Source organism: Schistocerca americana, chromosome 1 (assembly GCF_021461395.2).
Source record: "Schistocerca americana isolate TAMUIC-IGC-003095 chromosome 1, iqSchAmer2.1, whole genome shotgun sequence".
Taxonomy (NCBI): domain Eukaryota; kingdom Metazoa; phylum Arthropoda; class Insecta; order Orthoptera; family Acrididae; genus Schistocerca; species Schistocerca americana.
Window position 1 is genome coordinate 132,601,054 of NC_060119.1, and position 24,264 is coordinate 132,625,317.

Sequence of the window (24,264 nt, forward strand, 5' to 3'; positions counted from 1 at the left end):
CTAGACTTTAATCACATAAGGAAAAACAGTGCTGAGAATTTTTTTTAATTTTTTATGCAGACTTTTGCACAATATAATAGCAAAGGGTAGGGCAAACACCTAATGTAAAACTTCAGTGAAATGTTCCTTGACCAGCATTTTGAGCATGGTGATTCAGGTTCTGGAACTGTAGTACCAATTTGGAATAAAATTACGTCACAGGTTGTAAATTCATTTTTGTTTTAAGTACTGGGATTGGTTGCAGCCAAAAGTAATCATCCCATTGCTACAGTATGCTCAGCCATCCACATGCAGTTTCAGTTCTGGAACTGGCTTTATTTTAAGACAAGGCTGTTAACTCTTTAATGAATCTTAAAGAAACTCTTTATTCACCCCCTCCTCCAGTTCTTTAATATTTACACTGGGTGGATAAACAAGGACCATGGAGCTTCCTGATACCTCAAATCAATCCCCCTTTTTTAATTCATATTGTTTTCTTGTGATCCACAGCTGCCATTCTACACCCATGGAGAAAGTAGTACACGAATTTCCACAAAAACCATCTTGTTTTTGCAGAAATTCTCCAAAGGTGGAGATTGGCAGCCATGGACTATAAGATAACTATCTGAATGAAAGAAGAGGAATCTGGTAAGGCACCTCAGTGGTCCTGTTTTATCTGTGCAATGTACATGCAAAAGAAGAATTGGGAGGTGTGAACTTGCAGTTTCTTGAAGACCCATTAGAGACTGAAAAATCTTGTCTTCATATAAAGGAAGATCCAGGACTGAAACTGCATGTTGATGGCTCCGAGTATAAAATAACCACTGGATATTAGCCTTGGGGGCCAAAACTGATCCTGGTGTTTATTATAAAAAAGTGTAGCTTGTGCCATCATTTTAATCTCATTCATTGAAATAAATTAACATAAGAGTTTTTTAAAAAATTTGCCCGTATTTCTTGTTAAAACCTGTCATCAATAATGTTTTCGTATTTTGCCAATATAGTGTATAAAGAAATTCACCAGGCATTTTTTTATATTTCGTAAAACAAATATTTCTTTTGACAAGGCAAGAACAGAAAGGCAAGAAAGAAAATTACAATGAAACACGTATGGGAATAGGAGGCCAAGTTAGAATGCAAATCAGACAGGTTACTAGGAGGCAAATTTTGAGTAACTATTAAGAATCTGGTAACTTTAGAAGAGTCATAGCAATCTTTCAAAATTTTATAACTGAAATGAGAATGGTACACCCTAGCATAGAGACATTTACTATTTTCAGGGTTCTCCATGCCACTTACCCATGGGGGGGAGGGGGGGGGCCAAAAAAAAAAAAAAAAAAAAACTTCACACATGAGCAGGTTGACAAGCCACTGAAGTTCAACAGCTAGCTATGCCAAACAGAAGATAACCACCTAACAAAATCTTTTGTGTAAAGATGTCCATGTATTCTAGTCTGTTCTCAGGCTTTATTTTACTAGTTACCTTGCTCATTTCTAGGTTAATACAGAAATCAAAACCCCATATTTCCTGTATTGGTATCAGCACAGACCAATTTTCCCTAACAATGTGGATGGCAGTGGACTTGAGTAAAATGAAGTATTATTGATCAACTGATAGTCAGCAATAACAGTACTGAAATTTAGACAACCAAATTGAATGTTTGAGGAATGATGCATTTTCTTTTGCAGACAATTTTCAACATTATACAAACAACTTCAAAATACCATGTGCAAAATGACTAACCATCTAAAATTTGTACTGTGTTTCATAAAAATCTTCAGTGCAGTATGGGTGAGAAAGCTACACTATACTACAGAACTATTAACCAAAGTATGCCAACTAACTTATGCAAGAAGTGCTACCAGAAGCAATGCTAAAAAGTAATGAAAATATGGATTCTAACAAATAACTGAGCACCAAGGAATTACTTATTAAAGGACAGATCCAATATGAGTACATTTGCTTTATAGATTATATGTATTGATTTAAACCAGAAACACACAGAGCCAACATGGCATGTCACATGACTATTTTCAATGTCAACAAAGAAACTTCTGAAACACACACACAGCTTCATCATATATACTTTTTTTTACAAAAAAGAAAAAAAAAACAAAAACAAAAAAGGCACAAAATAATGACTTCTGAACAGAAATAATATTCAATGTCAAATATCAGAACAGTATCTTCACACGTACTAATAGCTAAAATACTTTACGGTAACAGACTTCATGTTTTCACATTGATGTGGGAGACAAGAAATTCATCTCTCTCAACTCAGATGGTTTTGCACGGAAAAACATTTCCTTCTTGACAAGACCTGGTGAGCTCTCACCATCAGATGAACTCTGGTCTTCATCTCTAGAACCTTCCGTAGATGTTCGAACAAGTGATGATGAAGATTTATTCCTGCGTACATCACTTTGTTTTCCATCATCTAATGATGATTTCTGAGATGCTGTCTCCTGAATATTTGTTTGATGTGCAGCAATATCTCTCTGTCCCAAAACTCCGGATAAAATCCAGCTTCCAGGGTACTGGGTAGGGACTCCAAATACACCTGTGAAGTACCTGTTCTGTGGTTCCCCCTGTAAAACAACATTTATGTTACTCAGGACTGCTCCTAATTTACTGCTTTCTATTTACATTGCTTCCACTTCAAATTCTGCTTGATGAAGGGTACAAAGGACAATTGCACCACGCTCATCACAATATGAATGGATGTGTGTATCTCATGCCTCAATTCTGTGGACAAATCTGAATACTTTACAAAAAATTTATTTAGTGGATGCTTCTGAGAAAATTATTTTACATTGAATTACTTGTTACAGTATTTTGCAGACTTCATTCTAAAATTTTCAATTAAAAAGTATAAAATCTAGCATTAATAGATACACAATTTAATGACAGAATATCTTAAACAAATGCAACATTTAACTATTATAAAAGTAACAAATCTGCAGTACCTACACTAATATTCCTATATTAACATCACTGTCATGATGGTTTCAGAAATTTACCACCCCTTGTTTGAAAGCGAGGTGAAGAGTCCAAATCAAAAGAACCAATTAATTATTAAAGAATTGCATTTCATACTAATCCATCATTGGAACAATTAAGCACAATTGAGGCTATACACATTAACTCATTGCCAACATACAAGTGTTTAGTCACCAAATCCAACAGCTGACAATAACTTTGGTGGTACTCATGACATTCCAACTATATTGCACCAGCACCCTCATCATTAACTGTAATAACTCCTATAATTACAAATTTAAGGAAACTGACTGACATAAGTGTTGCCAGTAACTTCACATAGATGAATCAAAACTTGAATGCTGGAAATAAAATCACTGAACATCGTCTATCTGAAAGAGTAGTGACTAAGTTCTGAAAAATTCACATTTAAAAGAGGCCATTACACACACTGGTAATAGTTACGTAGTGCCTCTTGCATCATCATAGTTTATGTGCAATACATGTACTAATATGCATCTAAACATTATGATTTTTTATTGCATAACAACTTTTCTGAATTTCACTGGTAGTTTTGGTTTTTACACTAACATGTGCATCAAATATACATGTTTGGCTATGTTACAGATCGCCATTACCACAGCCTTTATTTTGCACTTATTTGTTGGCTTCAACTAGCAGCCATACTGTCACTGTTCAACCTAACCTACATCTTGAGATACACTACAGATGACTCCCACAACCAAAGTTTTCAGGCAGGGAATGAGGGAGCAGGAGGAAATGGGCAGCAAATGCACTAGCACACAATTTCTACAATGTGGCTGTAGCAAATGGTTAATTCTTTAATCATCAAGAAGACACTGAAGTATATCTCAACTGGTATCTATGCAATACCACTGTTAAGAGAATTATTCCAATAGCTGCCAGACAGGATTTTAAGAAACTAAACAAAGTTTAATATACGTGATTGACTCTAGTCTTTTTCCCAAATTTAAATACTTGTTCTCACTAATATAACTACGCTTTGCATTCTCTTCCTGAGCTCTATGCTGACAGTCACTTTATTTTGGAGTTGAAAATAACAAGCTAGATGCAATATATCTTTAAACTGTCACAAACCAACATCAAATCGCAGAAGTGAATACAATTTCAATGAAAAACTAGACCAACAATGAAACAGCTGTGTATTCAGAAAATAGCCCACTATCGCAAAAGTTGCAAGTCCCTTGAGCTGAAATGTCAACAGCACTTAATATCAGATAATCACCAGAACCTACAGAATTTTTTTTTTTTTTTTTTTTTTGGGGGGGGGGGGGGGGGGGGGGGGGGGGGGGGGGGACCCTCAGCAGCTTCCTGAACTTCTGCGAGAAAAATTCCTTGCCGTGGTTCATTATATGATCCTCCCGATTGAGAGTCTAGTGTGCTAACCACTGCACCACCTCTCTTAGTGTTCCCAGTGAGGTGCTCAAATGGACACTATCTTGAACCAAGCACATGCAATGCAATTTCTGACAAGTGCAAGTTGCAAGGGTGGCTGTCTGATCCAAAACTGATGGATTGCACAGTTATGTTGCTGCAGTTGCCACATGTCATCCACAGATTGTGGTCTCATTACAGGGAGACAAGGTGGACAAAGTCACCACCACATTATAATCCCATGTGAAGACCAATGTCTAGCTATCTCTGCAGTGGGGCAGCATGTCCAATCAAACAAATGAGCAAGTTATAAGAAGGAACGTCATGATCCTGACATCAAGTGCCCCCTGACATCTTGCAGCTCACCTTCAGTTTTGCCATTCACATGTCAACTGCAACTTTGTCATTGGCAAAACGTGTTATTCACAGACGAGTCCAAATATCCTTGGATGTAAGGTGATGGCTGTGTTCATATGTGATGACTGGTAAAGGGCAAATGTTGTCCAGAAACTAACAGATTTCCAAGTTTCTGTGGTGATGTAGGGTAGCTTCAGTGCTAACAGTCCTTACAGATCTTTTCATTGTCCACTGTCGCCTTACATATCGAACAGTACATCGAAAAGAGCACGTTGAACAATATGACAGCTCCCGCACATGATCGTGGCCCTGAATTCCTTCTAATGCCCGGCCTATGTAGCACGAATCAGCAAAGATTTCTTGTGAAGCAACAACACTGAAGTAATGGGGTGGTTGGCAGGAAGTCCCGATAAACCTCATCGTACATATGTGGGTCATTCAGAGAAATGTGTTGATGGTCATCCTGTTCCACCACAGAGACTGCAAGAACTCTTTTAGGCAGCTCTAACTGCAGAATGGGTATGGATACCACCGCATGACCTCTTGTAGACTCATACAAAGCATCCCATGTAGGTATCACACAGTGATTAACTGCTCAGTGAATGCACACAAAAAGGTGGGAATTTAAGGAGATGGGACCTGGATAAACTGACTAAACCAGAGGTTGTACAGAGTTTCAGGGAGAGCATAAGAACAATTTACAGGCATGGGAGAAAGAAATACAGTAGAAGAAGAATGGGTAGCTTTGAGGAATGAAATAGTGAAGGCAGCAGAGGATCAAATAGGTAAAAAGGCGAGGGCTAGTAGAAACCCTTGGGTAACAGAAGCAATACTGAATTTAACTGATGAAAGGAGAAAATACAAAAATGCAGTAAATGAAGCAGGCAAAAAGGAATACAAACGTCTCAAAAATGATGTCGATAGGCAGTGCAAAATGGCTAAGCAGGGATGGCTAGAGGACAAATGTAAGGATGTAGACGCTTATCTCACTAGGGGTAAGATAGATACTGCCTACAGGAAAATTAAAGAGACCTTTGGAGAAAAGAGAACCACTTCTATGAATATCAAGAGCTCAGATGGAAACCCAGTTCTAAGCAAAGAAGGGAAAGCAGAAAGATGGAAGGAGTATATAGAGGGTCTATACAAGGGTGATGTACTTGAGGACAATATTATGGAAATTGAAGAGGAGGTAGATGAAGATGAAATGGGAGATATGATACACGTGAAGAGTTTGACAGAGCACTGAAAGACCCGAGTTGAAACAAGGCCCAGGGAGTAGACAACATTCCATTAGAACTACTGACAGCCTTGGGAGAGCCAGTCCTGACAAAACTCTACCATCTGGTGAGCAATACGTATGAGACAGGCGAAATACCCTCAGACTTCAAGAAGAATATAATAATTCCAATCCCAAAGAAAGCATGTGTTGACAGACGTGAAAATTACCGAACTATCAGTTTAATAAGTCACAGCTGCAAAATACAAATGCAAATTCTTTAAGACGAATGGAAGAACTGATAGAAGCCGACCTCGGGGAAGATCAGTTTGGATTCCGTTGAAATGTTGGAACACGTGAGGCAATACTGACCTTACGACTTATCTTAGAAGAAAGATTAAGGAAAGGCAAACCTACAGTTCTAGCATTTGTAGACTTAGAGAAAGCTTTTGACAATGTTGATTGTAATACTCTCTTTCAACTTCTGAAGGTGGCAGGGGTAAAATACAGAGAGCGAAAGGCTATTAACAATTTGTACGGAAAGCAGATGGCAGTTTTAAGAGTCGAGGGGCATAAAAGGGAAGCTGTGGTTGGGAAGGGAGTGAGACAGGGTTGTAGCCTATCCCTCATGTTATTCCATCTGTATATAGAGCAAGCAATAAAGGAAACAAAAGAAAAGTTCGGAGTAGGAATTAAAATCCATGGAGAAGAAATAAAAACTTTGAGGTTCGCCGATGACATTGTAATTCTGTCAGACACAGCAAAGGACTTGGAAGAGCAGTTGAATGGAATGGACAGCGTCTTGAAAGGAGGGTATAGGATGAACATTAATAAAAGCAAAACGAGGATAATGATTTGGGGAGCAAAATAACTGATGATGGTCGAAGTAGAGAGGATATAAAATGTTGACTGGCAATGGCAAGGAAAGCGTTTCTGAAGAAGAACAATTTTTTAACATCGGGTATAGATTTAAATGTCAGGAAGTCGTTTCCAAAAGTATTTGTATGGAGTGTACCCATGTATGGAAGTGAAACGTGGACGATAAATAGTGTAGACAATAAGAGAATAGAAGCTTTCAAAATGTGGTGCTACAGAAGAATACTAAAGATTAGATGGGTAGATCACATAACTAATGAGGAGGTATTGAATAGAATTGGGGAGAAAAGGAGTTTGTGGCACAACTTGACTAGAAGAAGGGATCGGTTGGTAGGACATGTTATGAGGCATCAAGAGATCACCAATTTACCGTATTTACTCGAATCTAAGCCGCACCAGAAAAATGAGACTCAAAATCAAGGAAAAAAAAAATTTCCCGAATCTAAGCCGCACCTGAAATTGGAGACTCGAAATTCAAGGGGAGAGAAAAGTTTTAGGCCGCGTCTCCAAATCTAAACAAAGTTGGTCCATTGTAATATGAGACAAAATTTAGGTTGAATGAATGCCGATACAGCTACAGTAGTTTGGTTCGAGTCGTAACCTTAGCAGTTATGCTTTAGCAGGTGGCCATTGCTGTGAGTCAGGCGCTCCGTCCGTATTTATACGGGTACCCTTCCTTTTTCACGTGCTTCGTCTGGTTTGAATTGATCGCTTATTTTTCTTTGATCTGATAAGCGCCGTTTTCTTTGTTATAGGTGTTTACGTCACTCTAAGCTGAAAATGCATTACTGTACGGTGTCATGCATTGTTTGTCGCATTCAGATAGTGCGTGTTTACGGCCTGTCGCCGCTCGCGGCATGGCTTGCTTTTGTGCGTACTAACGCTGCTTACAATTTTTTTTAAAAAAAAAAAAAAAAAAGAGGAATCGTCTCATTAGCGAAACAATGGCAAGAGATTGCTATTTGTTGTTACTTACACTGCTGCTTTCTTTGATAATGATCAACAAGAACCAAATAATCCATGCAATGTACATTGTCTCTGGATAAACTCCTACGACTACTACGCCTGATTGAAGATGTTCTGAATGAGAGTTAACGAAAATTTTTCTCCGTTTGAAAATCTTTACAAGCGCCTCTTTAGTACATTACATACTGCACAGAAATTACAGTCATCTTAGATTTAAAAATCTAGTCAATTGCTGTGCTTCATTTCTGACTGTATCACTATTAGGCATAAGAATCTACATCTACATCTACATCTATACTCCGCGAGCCACCTTACGGTGTGTGGCGGAGGGTACTTATTGTACCACTATCTGATCCCCCCTTCCCTGTTCCATTCACGAATTGTGCGTGGGAAGAACGACTGCTTGTAAGTCTCCGTATTTGCTCTAATTTCTCGGATCTTTTCGTTGTGATCATTACGCGAGATATATGTGGGCAGTAGTAATATGTTGCCCATCTCTTCCCGGAATGTGCTCTCTCGTAATTTCGATAATAAACCTCTCCGTATTGCGTAACGCCTTTCTTGAAGTGTCCGCCACTGGAGCTTGTTCAGCATCTCCGTAACGCTCTCGCGCTGACTAAATGTCCCCATGACGAATCGCGCTGCTTTTCGCTGGATCATGTCTATCTCTTCTATTAATCCAACCTGGTAAGGGTCCCATACTGATGAGCAATACTCAAGAATCGGACGAACAAGCGTTTTGTAAGCTACTTCTTTCGTCAATGAGTCACATTTTCTTAGAATTCTTCCTATGAATCTCAACCTGGCGCCTGCTTTTCCCACTATTTGTTTTATGTGATCATTCCACTTCAGATCGCTCCGGATAGTAACTCCTAAGTATTTTACGGTCGTTACCGCTTCCAATGATTTACCACCTATGGCATAATCGTACTGGAATGGATTTCTGCCCCTATGTATGCGCATTATATTACATTTATCTACGTTTAGGGAAAGCTGCCAGCTGTCGCACCATGCATTAATCCTCTGCAGGTCCTCCTGGAGTACGTACGAGTCTTCTGATGTTGCTACTTTCTTGTAGACAACCGTGTCATCTGCAAATAGCCTCACGGAGCTACCGATGTTGTCAACTAAGTCATTTATGTATATTGTAAACAATAAAGGTCCTATCACGCTTCCCTGCGGTACTCCCGAAATTACCTCTACATCTGCAGATTTTGAACCGTTAAGAATGACATGTTGTGTTCTTTCTTCTAGGAAATCCTGAATCCAATCACAAACCTGGTCCGATATTCCGTAAGCTCGTATTTTTTTCACTAAACGTAAGTGCGGAACCGTATCAAACGCCTTCCTGAAGTCCAGGAATACGGCATCAATCTGCTCGCCAGTGTCTACGGCACTGTGAATTCCTTGGGCAAATAGGGCGAGCTGAGTTTCACATGATCTCTGTTTGCGGAATCCATGTTGGTTATGATGAAGGAGATTTGTGTTATCTAAGAACGTCATAATACGAGAACACAAAACATGTTCCATTATTCTACAACAGATTGACGTAAGCGAAATAGGCCTATAATTATTCGCATCTGATTTATGACCCTTCTTGAAAATGGGAACGACCTGCGCTTTCTTCCAGTCGCTAGGTACTTTACGTTCTTCCAGCGATCTACGATAAATTGCTGATAGAAAGGGGGCAAGTTCTTTAGCATAATCACTGTAGAATCTTAAGGGTATCTCATCTGGTCCGGATGCTTTTCCGCTACTAAGTGATAGCAGTTGTTTTTCAATTCCGATATCGTTTATTTCAATATTTTCCATTTTGGCGTCCATGCGACGGCTGAAGTCAGGGACCGTGTTACGATTTTCCGCAGTGAAACAGTTTCGGAACACTGAATTCAGTATTTCTGCCTTTCTTCGGTCGTCCTCTGTTTCGGTGCCATCGTGGTCAACGAGTGACTGAATAGGGGATTTAGATCCGCTTACCGATTTTACATATGACCAAAACTTTTTAGGGTTCTTGTTTAGATTGTTTGCCAATGTTTTATGTTCGAATTCGTTGAATGCTTCTCTCATTGCTCTCTCTACGCTCTTTTTCGCTTCGTTCAGCTTTTCCTTATCAGCTATGATTCGACTACTCTTAAACCTATGATGAAGCTTTCTTTGTTTCCCTAGTACCTTTCGTACATGATTGTTATACCACGGTGGATCTTTCCCCTTGCTTTGGACCTTAGTCGGTACGAACTTATCTAAGGCGTACTGGACCATGTTTCTGAATTTTTTCCATTTTTGTTCCACGTCCTCTTCCTCAGAAATGAACGTTTGATGGTGGTCACTCAGATATTCTGCGATTTGTGCCCTATCACTCTTGTTAAGCAAATATATTTTCCTTCCTTTCTTGGCATTTCTTATTACACTTGTAGTCATTGATGCAACCACTGACTTATGATCACTGATACCCTCTTCTACATTCACGGAGTCGAAAAGTTCCGGTCTATTTGTTGCTATGAGGTCTAAAACGTTAGCTTCACTAGTTGGTTCTCTAACTATCTGCTCGAAGTAATTCTCGGACAAGGCAGTCAGGATAATGTCACAAGAGTCTCTGTCCCTGGCTCCCGTTCTGATTGTGTGACTATCCCATTCTATACCTGGTAGATTGAAGTCTCCCCCTATTACAATAGTATGATCACGAAACTTCTTCACGACGTTCTGCAGGTTCTCTCTGAGGCGCTCAACTACTACGGTTGCTGATGCAGGTGGTCTATAGAAGCATCCGACTATCATATCTGACCCACCTTTGATACTTAACTTAACCCAGATTATTTCACATTCGCATTCGCTAATAACTTCACTGGATATTATTGAATTCTTTACTGCTTAAAATACTCCTCCACCATACGAATATAAACATGACATGATAAGTATATTCTTCCGCGTTTGCTGTTGTCTCACTCTAGTTTCGTAGCTTATTAGACAGACAGGATTTAAATGAGATAGCAGCAAACATGAAACAATACATGGCTAAATGTTTAAATTCGTATTATTCTTATGGTGAAGAGAATACTGCATGTGATTCACTATTCATAGAAGTTCCTATTAGCAACCATCTCTTCTCACAGAAAGGAAAAAATTCAGAACGTAGAGTTGGCCATATTGACAAACATCCCAAACAGTCTTGCCAATCGGATTTTCGTAGTACATTGAAATGCTGCTACATTCGAAGATGAACAATACGGAATTTGTATTTACTTCGTTGGATAATGTATGAAAATGCAGTGGTCGAAACTCGGGGCGGAGAAAAAAAGCTCATCTTCCACCTTTTTTGGTAATTTATTTACTGACGCAGAGGATTTGGTGCGAGTATTTATCTTTGTGCCTAAAAAGCATGCCTGTGTAGCGCTACACATATTCGATGGCAGAAGTAAGTTGTGGCGGCACGCACCAACGTTTTTCAGAACTTCCGATTTCTTTGCACTATTCTAGGCCGCAGACGGTTTTTTGGGTTACAAAAACCGGAAAAAAAGTGCGGCTTGGATTCGAGTAAATACGGTAGTACTGGAGGGCAGTGTGGAGGGTAAAAATCGTAGAGGGAGACCAAGAGATGAATACACTAAGCAGATTCAGAAGGATGTAGGCTGCAGTAGGTACTGGGAGATGAAGAAGCTTGCACAGGATCGAGTAGCATGGAGAGCTGCATCAGACCAGTCTCAGGACTGAAGCCACAACAACAGAAGGCACACATTACTGAAGCTCTGTAAGTCCAATAAAAAGCACCTAGAATGACTAGGCAAATGATTTTTCTACTCTGTTACACATTTCAGTTCTTTTTATTTAAACAATGAAGGACGTAATGTTATGTTTTGTTTTCTACTTAATTTGTGAAAAAACAGGACTATCATTTTGTAACATACCCACTCCTCAATTATTGCTCAATAAAGTATGGCGGACACCTGGACTCCTGTTTCCTTAATTGTTTCGAGCAGTGTACACTGATAAGCCAGAACATTATGACCATCTACCTGATAGCTAGTATGGCCATCTTTGGCATGAATAACAGTGGCAAAGCGTCATGCCATGGAAGCAAAGAGGCCTCGGTAGGTCACTGGAGGGAGCTGACACCACATTTGCACACCCCAAGTCACCAAATTCCCGTAAATTCCAGGAATGGAGGGCAATTGGCTCTCACACTGATGTGCTCAATCAGGTTCCGATTTGGCGAGTTGGGGAGGGCCAGCAAAACAAATGGAAGTCGTCACTGTGATCCTCGAACCACTCAAAACACACACTTGCCTCTGTAACATGGCACTGCTGTCAGCTAACAGAATCATTGTGAAGCGATGTATGTGGCCTGCAACTGTGTGTGATACTCCTTGGTTGTCATGGTGCCCTGCACGAACTTCGCTGGACCCATGGATGCCTACATGAATGTTCTGCAGAGCATCAAGGAACCACCACCACCACCACCACCACCACCACCACCACCACCACCACTTCTCTGTTCTGCAGTACAGATATTAAGGACTTTTTCTCCTGGAAGAATCGTGGCCTCCCATCGGCATGAAGCAGTTATCTGGATTCATCAAACCACGCAATGCTCTGCCACTGCACGAAAGTCCACTACCAATGGTCATGCGCCCATTTCAGTTTTATTTACCGATGATGGGGTGTTAACGCTGACATACACATGGGTCACTGGCTGCAGAGCCCCCATCATTAGGAGTTTTCAGCGCACTGAGCTCAGACACTTTTACTCTGCCAGCATTAAAGTTTGATGTTACATCTGCCACAGTTCACCACCTATCTGCCCACCCTATGATGTCCAACATCTGTAAAAGAGGTGGCCACCCAACCCCACGAAGTCTGGATTTGGTTTCAACATATGTTGAAGACACCACATCACTTTTCGAACACCCAACAAGTCATGCAGTTTCCAAAATCATCATGCCAAGCCTCTGGGCCATCACAATCTGCCCTCTGTCAAACTCAGATTGTGCACCTTTCCCATTCTACACATGTACAGCACACTCAATGATACTACATTCAGTATACATGTGTGACTAGCAGTCATTCCTCGCCCCTCGCCAGGTGACTGCTATCACCTGGACGGGTTTATATCAATAGTAAGTTAGTGGTCATAATGTTCTGTCCGATCAGTGTCATTTCAACACATACAAAAAGTTACACCTAATTTCCTCACAACAAAAATCTCTTTTGTTCTTTCTTGTGTTACAACAACAAGTTTTTCCCTTTCAAAACAGTACATGTTTACAAATTGTTTTTCCAAATAAAGTTGTTCTTTCCACATTTTTCAATGCACACACAACGACATTATCAACTGTGCTAATGTTTTGTGCATTTTTCCACTGTGTGACAAGTGATCTTAGAGGCTGCACACATCTATATATGAGCATGTAGCCTTTCTTCTGAGGCAGCTGCAGATGAATTAAGTAAAGCAAACAAAGTTGAATATAGTTTAAGTTAGACGTATCTGGAGTCCGTTCATAAAAACTACACACGACTTCCTTGTGTGCAAGCGATTCGCTACAAATGTTTACTCACAAACAAAGCAATCTGCTTTGCCAAGAAATATTTGTGATATAAATGCATCTACTAGCATTCTAAGATGGAGTGGAGTATAAAGATGAACTAAATACTTACTGACTGCTCAGAATGTTATCTGAAGTTGAATGGTGCCACTACACTGACTACTTAGATTTCACTTTGCTGTAGGATATCCCACATTGCACCAATCATACAAATGTGAAAACTAATCACCTGCATCTTACAGACAGCATCCAAAAACATTTGTCTACTTTACTTTCTTCATTATTTGCATTGGTTGATCAGCATTTTTGGTACCCAGCTTGCTCACAATTTACAACCTTTTTCCTTCGTGACAACCATGTACACAGTGGTGTTTCCAACATGAGGAAAGTCAGGTAGAGAACCGGTTGTCAATCAGATGGTAGGTTTTTGTTTGTTTGTGCACAATTTCACCTGTCTTGACATTCAAATCTTCACCTTGCAAATCTATACAGCCACGCAAAACCCTCACACTTACTAACCTTTTCTTTATTTATTACTGCAAGTCCATAATCTAGGCACAACTAATGAATTTGAGTAATTTTACATCCTTTTATACATGAAAGACTTATTACAGCATGCACTTTGCAAACGGCTGGAGCAACAATTTTTGAAACCCATGTCTGCTTTCATCTATTGTCTAACAGCTATAGACTCAAAACAATCATTTCTGTGCCACTAAAAATCATTGGGAGACACTGCAGTAATTTTACTTTATTATGAAATGTCAACATTTAAATTTAAGCAGTCAGATCTTACTCTTTGAATGAGCCTCAGGCCATTGCCAACTTTGATTGTGCTCGTCTGTCCCAAGTGAGGCAATGAAGGAAGGTTGAGTAAAGAAACATCTGGACAAAGATGTTCATCTCAGTTAGGCACAGGAAAAGCCCGCCATGGCCTTTAAGAATCCATCCAGTGAAGTGACATGGATGATTAACGAAAATCTAAATCAGCATAACCAGACAGGGATTTGAATCCCCTCCTAAAATAAGGAGGCCAATTTGTGAAACAACTCACCATCAATCTTTGTGTGAAACACTGGTGGCACCAAAATCACCTAATTAATATTAAATCCATGGTATTTTAATTAAAACAACTGCATTTTCTATAAAGTGTAAAACATGCATTTTTGTCAGATTTTTGACATATATAATGAACTTCTGAAAATGTGCAAAATTGCTATGAATTTTCTTTTAGTAATGGTCTTTATGTAAATAGTGACACAACTGGATGGAGATTGTAGCACTGCATCAATGTGTTCAAACAGGTGTGAAAGTTTTGAGACAAAAGTATACAGAACAATAGACCAGTCACACTTTTTAACTAATGTCAATGGTAGTGGTTACTTAAGAATACTGCTGCCTCTGCCAAACAAAACCAAATGAGGAGCAAATGCTATATACAATACCATAATGGATATTGAACCAACAATAAGGAATCAAATCAGAAGTACAAAGCTAATACTGGATGAGCCTGGTGAACCAACCAAATTTGTCAAGTTTTAACTCACCAATACAATCAAACATTAGCTACAAAGTTTTTCAAAGCAGAGTCCTTGGATAAACAGTTCTCGGTTTAGCTGCTGCGTAAAATATGGATAAAATCCCAAGCTTTCTAAGATTGCCTCTGCCATCATTGTCAAGGGGTTAAATCTAACTGCCACGAAAGTGGTGACTGGATTACGCCATAGTATCACGGAAATGGCATGTAGCCAAGATCTATGTCCACAGAACTACAAGACTGTCTTCCTCTGTGCTGTTTCTTTATCAACTGCACAATTCCACACATTGCTACATACTTTCACATCTCATTCTCCAACTCAGCCCACCTGTGTATGGTGGGACAGGAAAGAAGAAGTACACACTTAATCACCCATTAATGGACATACCTTTTACAAGCCAGTTCAGTTCAGAAGAGATTTGTGCTCAACACCCCAGTATACAGAGTCGGGACTATTTCAGACAAGGACCACCTCGGCTCCTAGATTAACCATCTGACAATGGTGTTAATGGGGAATGGTTATTCTGTCTGTGATATTAGGACAATGCCACTGAGGAAACCACAAATCTACACTATTCAACCAAGCCAGGAGGACCAACCTATGGTGCGGGTTCCATTCTGTGGTGCAACAACTAGCAAAATCCACGAAAATAGAAGAAACATTGTTATCTATTAAAGGTAATTTCAGCCCAAGAGTAAAGAGATTTCTTGCGAGTGTGGTAAAAGTTACTTGGGCCGGTCTATACGGAGTGTTGCCAATCCCTGTGTTAAGCATCCATGTCACCCTGAATACAGTAATTTCGAAAAATTAGCAATGGTATAGCACAGTCTGTTAAACCTAAGATTTAGTTTGAATTAACCAGCATTGTGGCTCACACTTCAAACTATTGGGATCTGTGATTAGACAAGCCATGGAAATCAGACTATGACAAATAGCTCAATACAGATACCAGTACACAGTTAGCAATTCATGGAAGTGTGCACTTGATAATAGAAGAGCACATCCCTTAGTTTACTGCCTGATGCAAGTGATTGCTTACAAGTGACTACAGATGGTGTGTGCAAATGTTATCTATGGATAGGTAGCAACATCTCAATAAGCACCATTTCCATGATATTGTGCGGTCACTCAACCATATACCATATTTTGGGCATAGAAGTGGGAGCCTCACCAGTTCCATGAAAGAGTTACTCCCTGATGATAACAATGAAGGCAATTATGCAATTTTATGCAGCAACTAAACCGAAAACTTTCTGTTCACTGTCAGACATTGCAATCATTGACAATACTACAACTACATAAACTGTGGCAAACACTGCCCAGAACAAGAGGCATTACATTGAAAAAATATAATTTAAATACTTTTGTATGCCTGTAAATATATGTAATCAGTGCTGGTTCAGACAAATTATCCTCATACCACGGCAAACTACACAATGAGCTAGAACAAAACAGCACATCCGATCTCCAGTATATAGAAAGGCTGCTTCACATAACCACCCCCTCCCTGTTTTCCGTACTTTAACGGTGCACTAAGGTACTGTAGAACAATGGGATTTCAGTGTGTACCAGGACTGCAGACATATACCCGTAAACATAAAATTACACGATTTCAATTTTTCAATGTGATAATTGCAGGGTTAAGCTAGCACTCTTAAGAGATGTTTATAAATTACTGATCTACACATAAAATCATAACTTGTCCATTGAAATGCTGCCCAAAAGCTACTCCAAGTACACTGTTACTACAATATGCCGCCCCCCCCCCCCCCCAAAAATTTGATCGTGTCCTTCCCAAGCCCTACGGCCTTTACATGTTATTACCTTCCTTTTTCACACTTCCACAACTAATCACGCAGTGTGAGCAATGTTTATGACTGCCACTATCGACTTAAAATTTAACAGCATGTATACGGACATGACCATTAGAAATGAAAAAGTGAAATGTTTCACAACTATAGTAACAAAGCAATGTTATCACTAAAATTGTACCTGTTTCTTTCTCTGCAGTTTAGGGGATACACTTGGCGAGCCAAGCGGGCTTGTTGGGAGAGATTTGCTGTTGCGCCTGTGACGTTCTTTTGGTGGCATGGCTTGTTCAGCTCCTCGCAATGTCAACCTGTTACCTGCAATCATTTGCTGTGCAACTTGCACTACTGATTTGCCACATGCAGCAGCTTCTCCCACATATCCATCGTCTGTTCCCTGTGATTTGTTGACTCTTGACTGCATCTGCGTTGCACCTCCTACTAATGAGGAAGTATTTTCTGTAAATTAACACATTGAACTAATATACTGCAAGCAACTATTTGGCATTGTTCAGAAGGGGGGGGGGGATAGGGATAGAGAGAGAGAGAGAGAGAGAGAGAGAGAGAGGAGAAAAACATTATGCCTGAAGATCTGAAACCACAGAACACTTTTGTTACAGTAAAAAGCTCCTTTGAACACAAACTTTTAAATCAACGTGCTTAAGAGGGGTTTGACCATTTTCTGGAAATGGTCTAATTATATCATTTTATACTTCTAACATGCTTTTCTTTCCTTTTGAATTTCAGTACTCTTATATAAAAATGGAACTGAAATTCAAATAATTTGAATGCCCTCTAAAACACTCCATTCACATCGTGTGATGCCTCTGAAGTCACTGGTTAGCTTGCTGCTGCTACTGTCATAATGCTAATTCACAGCAATGTCTTGTTTTGGAATTTGTGTTTCTGAAAATGGGTTACAAATGGTGTGTAGTACTTTACTGTACAAATACATCTGTAAAAACTCCTGAAACATTGTATTCGCGTGTTCTAGAGAATGAGATGATGCATAATATGTGGTTGCACTGTAACGGCAAATGCATGAAGTCCATAACTTACATCTGAGGTATGATCTCCCACTGTTATAATGAAGTATTGTGTCACTCAATGAAATCTAACTCTTTGTAAAAATTGTCTTTCACCTAATTACATCTCAATTATTTGGTAGTTCATTTCTTGGAGTGGTAAGCCATCTAATTTTGTATAACGATACCCATAGATCGCTGGTTGGTTCGAATCCAACTTGAAAGAAAGTTTTAACTTATTTGTGAAACAACTCTACAGTCCTCTCACATATTAAAACCAAATCACACTACTACAATTAGTTCTTGCCACCACTATTGTAGTATTTCGTGTAAGAGTTTTCAAATATATGACCCTTCCAGGATTGAAGCATGTGACCTCTTTCTCTGAACTTTAATGTGCTATCTACTGCACTTGGAACGCCTGCTCAATGAGGCATCTCTGCTCTGTCTTCTACACAGAAAATCAGTACCGCCTTCTACACAGAAAATCAGTACCGCCTTCTACACAGAAAATCAGTACCGCCTTCTACACAGAAAATCAGTACCGCCTTCTACACAGAAAATCAGTACCGCCTTCTACACAGAAAATCAGTACCAAGTTTTGCCAAAAATAATTCTATTATGCTTTGGGTCATAGTTTATGATTGATAGTCGACAATCTAGTTATAATGTACAGACACATTTGCAAAAGTTCTTCAGTTCCTTAGTTTTGAGCAGGTTTAATGATGTTTTGCAAGAAGCAGGGAAAAGGATGTCCATCATTGCACACATCGCCACTCTAAATGGGAGCAGTATAAACTGCTCAACTTTCGCAAGGCTTCCACTATCAGTGTTCACAAAATTCCTTTCTATTGTTCCTTAAAAGTTTTAATTGCATTTTCCATCATTAAATCACTATACTGTTTGCAGTAAAAGTACGTAAAACCCGAACTTCGGCTAATGCTCCTACAACACAAGTAAAGCTTCATCTTACTCCTAGTCTGACGTCACCAGAGTATCGACAAACAACAGCGTTTTCTATCACATTACCAGATCTCGATATTCAAGTTTTAATTAGATTAAAACAACACACATCTTGTGAGAATATTTGTCACAAATGCTATTAAAATGTTACAATCAACAAATAATAACAATCCGAACTATTTTTGTTAACACAGGAAAGTAGCCTATTCTTGCAACATTATGAAGGTAGTAACTGAGTTTCCATGACCATGCAAACTTCATTCATTATAAACCTCCACCTGCCACAGTATGAGAACCAATTTCATTCAGAAAAGATTATGAAAGCTAAAGTGCTTTAAACAAATCTAGTTATTACAGGTATATGTGAACTAATTCACAGTGCTTCTGTTTAAGAGATGAATGCTTGCTTACAACTAAAATCTGCTAATTTGTGGCAGTGTGGATGGGCCATGATATTTTGTAGAATGGTGGTATTGTTCAGCAGGACTAACTACTACTAGTTTCCAGAAATGAACATCTTACCCACATATTCCTGAAGACCCAGAATGGTCTAAATACTTTAGTCCCACTACTGACATACCATCAATCAGAGGCAGTGCAACCTGAGAAAGCAGCCATGGCGTACCGCCTCGGACGCTGTTTCGACACTGCATTATTTGTATTTGTGAGCAGCAAATAACTGTCTGTCCAAATGAATGGTCTTTGCAAACTGGCTAATTCCACAGCAGACCATCCAGTGGCAGAAACTGCTGAGCAGATGATTCTATTTCAACAGCTACGTTACAACCCTCGCCATCTGGATCCTTTCCTCAAACACCAGTTTTTATGGACAATGCTAATGGGAGTTGTTCTTGCAATACACCCTTTATCATCATAATCACCCCCAACTACCTCCACTTGCCGCCTCCTGCCCCACGCCCATGCCCACACTGCTCTAGGACCCCAACTGCACTTGTCTTGCACCCACATCATCTTCCCTGAAGCCTCCTGTTTCTTTGACTTGAGTCCCCTTCCAGTACACTCCTCCACATCCACATTATCGTCTCACCCATAACACAAACTGACTTATGCCGGTCCCTATATCGCACAGTTATTCCATGAGCAAAGGTCAAAAAATGATTTGTCTGAAAGCTAGCAAGTTTTGAGTTGTTTATGTGCCTGTCAACAATTCAAAATTTCTATATGGGGAGTTATTAACTTTGCTCTTAAATTATTTACATTCTGCCAGGACTTCCTGTTACCAACTTCAAATCAAAAAGTTATTGAATCCAAATATAAATACAAGAAAGAAAACACGGAAGGTGTCCTATGCACTGCAGACAAAGCTAATTTTATAAATTTGCAAAAATACAGTAAAACACATTGAAAAGAAAGATTTTTGTTTTGCAGTTAATTATTTGAATTATACAAAACTAACTTATTTAATTCGCAGTGTCCTTTTTGTTTGAATCAGAATTCACAAGATTTTATAATTGGTATTAAACACACACACACACACACACACACACACACACACACACACACACACACACACACACACACGGCAATTATAAAAACAATCAGCCAGCAGAAATCTGATGGATTTAAGAAAACTCAAAAAAATATTTTGAAAGCCCATACCTTTTCCATTTGCTTCAGGAATGAATTCTTTGCAAGGCTGTGTGTGTTTTGAGAAATCTCTCTGTTTCAAAGGCTTCTCTTCCAAAACTTCACTGATTGGACGATAACTGTCATTCTCTGGTTGAGCTACAGGCTTTGATTTTGGATAACGTATGTAAAAGAATGTGTCATCGTGTGTAGGTGGTGAAAAAGTTTCCTCTATGTCGTACCTATAAACGACCGACAAAACAAAACATTTGAATGTGAGTAATTTTATACATTTGATTCTGTGAGTAGTTTAATGTGCATTCAGCAAAATTCAAAAATGGAAATGAGAAAGACTTGACAAGTTACAGTGTTATAGGCAGGGATCCTCACCTGGATTCCCAACCTAGTCTGGCACATTACCTTAATAAATGTAAATACCAAAAACTTAAACATTTCTTTACATCAATTAAATTAAAGAGTACTGGAAACATGAAACACACATCTGATACTGCAAATTACAGCAGATTAATAACACTAACTGAAATTTATTGAAAACATATCATGCTAATAAAGAGTTAATTACAAAATTTGAAACACATTATGTACACAACAATTGCACAAAGTGTGTTTTACATATTTGAATGAAAAATCTCACCTATCACCAATCTTTGATTTCATCCACTGTGGAATAGAAATGCCAGAAGAAATAGAGCGTTCTGAATCTGTAGAACCCATGGTGGTCAGTTATTTGTTGTAGTCCTTATGAACATGTACAGATGTATGAAGTAGACTTGATCAAATAGATATGCACTTCAGCTGTGTGCCAAACTAGGAGTATGCTTCCAACATTCTGTTAATCTGAGAAACATAATTTGGTTAACAAAAGCAATTTCACAAAGCTGCAGAAGCAAATCAGTCTGTATTAAGCACTTCAAGGCAAAGCAGTATTTTGTGCTAAAGGAATCATATGAACAAACATTACACTACTGTGATTAAAACAGCACTCGTAGGAAAACTATAGGATTTTTTATGTCCTTAGTAAACATAATCCTATATAAATTTAAGAGACATCTACTTAGTCAGCAAATTACATGTTGTCTTCACAGGGGTCAACCAATAATTAATTAAAAACAAGATCTTAAATGAATCATCCAGGCCCAACCTTCAAAACACAGAAGGCTGGGGAAAAAAGCCATGCACAAGCTGTTTGTCATCAGCCAATGCAACTAGCACCCATAAATTTTGTTTCAGTAACAGTAAACCATTACAGTTTTCAATTAATTACATGTTAAACATTACATTGTCACTCACGTGAATGACAAACACAGTCTAATAGGCCTAACAAAAAAGAATTATTGTGCACACGTAGTGTTATTAGGCTCAGCATTTTCAACTACACTTCAAAACTTCAGTATATAGATAATCTCCACTGGTATCAAAGGCTAGAAAAGCCAATTTGGGACAAGATTCCTCATATCAAATATAGGACTATAGAGGATGAAGCATACACTTACAGATGCAAATTCGCTTCAGGTATTCGATATTTTTCACTGCTGCACTTGTTCTCAGCCCAACTGCTGAACAAGTATGAATGTCTTAACTTATGGAGACATGACAGGTAAGGAGTGGCTAACCCTATCAATATCAACAGTGTTCATAACTTACTGCAAAAGGGGGCAGAGTGTACTTCATGACCACGAAAAATGTATTATTCACTTTTATTCTGAACATACTTTTAAGGAGAGATGTTTGTGCGTACATTTAATAAAACTGAAAATATGAATATTACATTAATTGCGAAACGTCACAATCTACAGTAGAACTAACTTAAATTTTTGCGTTAAGTTCAACCGAAAAACTTAAAAACAGTTGTGGAATCAAAGAATTCATGAAAAACATTTTTCAAAAATTTACAATATTAAGTGCACGACTACATTACAATATCATCATAAGGTGGCCGTTAAGTACTCTATTATTGGTACTGCTGGGATTAAAATATGAACAGACAGACAAAATGTTTGAGACGAATATTATTGCCGAATCCGAAATTAAATCTTTCATCACACACATTATAGAGAATTAAAAGTGTGCAGTCATGTATTTCTCTCAATGCAGAAGATGAATTTTTTTCAAGTACTTCCACGTGAGTTACGCGCAAATCGCCAGTACCCTGACAAACATATATGTCAACATAAAAGTGTGAAGTAGTTATCAAACACGACGGGTCTCAAAATTTTTAAGACGTATGACATCCACTCATATTTCCGATTTTATCTTCCTAACATTTTAAAAGCATAGGGCATATTCCAGACGAGTTAATTTCAATCATTTGACGAGATCTGGTCTGAATCCAACAATTGTCAAACCAACAAGTTCTTGTTTGTCAGACTGTTCTCCTTGTTAATAAACAGCAAAGTATACAAAAAAATTACATCATAGCAACATCTGAACTCCATGTCAAGGGTACATAACTAAATTTCTCACTGTCATTGCGTGTCAATGCTCCCTAACACTTATTAAACACAAATAGTTTATTACTTTTGTATGAAAATACAGTATGCGCCATAATGTCTCCCAAGCACTGACCTTGAAGTTTACATAGATTAGCGACGCAACTTCGCTTACATAATTGGTACAGAGTTCAATCTATATCATCTACATCACGCCTTCCGTATGACAAAAGTATAACGTTGAAATCTTACTTTGCTACGTTTATCCGTCACAGCATTGTAAGTGGCACGACCCATCTTCTTTCCCAAGTTCTACTGGACTACTGCATCACTGCATCGTTTCTGCGTGTCCCACGTATGGAAGTCTTGGCAACGCAGCGCATAAAGACAGTTGAATACAGTAATACACATATTTTGTAATGTAGTGAACTGGGGCTGGGGGAACAATGAAGTATTGCTATCATTAAATTGAGTTCTGGCCACACTTAAAATTGAATTTAGATTATTCCTTCAATCTATATTTCAAAATATTCAGGTGATACATGCGCCGCAAGAAATCGTTGGCAACACTTGTTCCAGAAAGTTTCAATACTTTTTCATAGGCCTATCGCGTCTGTTAGTATTTGACTATTTGCTGTGTGAAAGAGGTTGCTGATATGTTCGTTAAACAAATATTTCGCGGAGGGAGGGAGGCAAGAACAAATAGCGTTAAAGAGAACCGCTCAGAGCTGTTCATCAAACAAATGCACACAATAGAGCATCACTTCCCTATCCACTCTCACTGCCGTATATTCTTTTTTATTTCAGCCGCAGCCGACCAAATTTTGTTAGTGGAGAACATTACAGATATATAACTAATATTCTCAAATAACCGGTAAAGAATGTTACCCCGCAACAGATGATTTCAACAGTGTAAATTAACATACAGAATGATGCAAACTTGGGGTATGTAAAATGGGCAAATCTTTTTTCGGCTTATTGGCAGTTTGATAAATTGCGTTTTCGTTTAGGCGAAGTTACACAGTTTATACATCAAGTGTAAGAATGAACATCATGTACAGTTAAAATCGTCTGGTGTATATTACCATATAGAAATTTCCCGTGGCAATGTTAAATTACTTTAAAAAGAGATTAGTAGTTCTTCAGCAAATGCCAATATTTGTTGAACTGAGAATGCACTTTGATCTTTACTATTCTCAGCAAATAAGGTCTATAGTGGTTAAGACTGTGAACAAAGAGGCGCATTTTTTTGACTCCTCACCATAGCAGCCTTGTAGTTTGTTTATTTCACAGTAAAACTCTTGACATTGTCATGACAGCTGCTCTCCAAAATTGAAAATTAAACACCTCAAATAAAACAGCATAAGTGTTGTGTGATACATCAACTAACACTTCCTGTTGCCTCCTGTGTCAATGTTATAACTTAATATGTACATAAAGCAGTCCTAAACCTTACTTCATTTGAATACCACAACGCTGTACAAGTGATGGTCTAATTGGGGGTGATATGCCCTTGCCTCCCTCCAATTGTGAAACTGACTTATCTAGCCAGTTATAAGACAGCCT

The 24,264-nt window shown here is 38.7% G+C and overlaps 1 protein-coding gene across 4 annotated transcripts; it reads right to left on the reverse strand.

Moving 5' to 3' along the window:
* Positions 1-55: 55 nt before the first annotated feature.
* On the reverse strand, positions 56-23,098 carry LOC124550785. 4 transcript variants are annotated; one of them, XM_047125535.1, is made up of 5 exons: positions 22,951-23,098; positions 20,904-21,106; positions 20,282-20,490; positions 16,858-17,114; positions 56-2,568 (listed from the first exon to the last, which is right to left on the reverse strand). In XM_047125535.1, the coding sequence occupies exons 2-5, from the start codon at positions 20,981-20,983 to the stop codon at positions 2,218-2,220; spliced, it is 897 nt and encodes a 298-aa protein (XP_046981491.1). In that variant the 5' UTR covers positions 20,984-21,106; positions 22,951-23,098; the 3' UTR covers positions 56-2,217. The 4 variants fall into 4 exon arrangements, with proteins under 4 accessions (XP_046981491.1, XP_046981468.1, XP_046981476.1 ...); XM_047125512.1 differs by having other exon boundaries at positions 16,858-17,132; XM_047125520.1 differs by lacking the exon at positions 22,951-23,098 and adding an exon at positions 22,835-22,853 and having other exon boundaries at positions 16,858-17,132.
* Between the last annotated feature and the right edge of the window lie 1,166 nt (positions 23,099-24,264).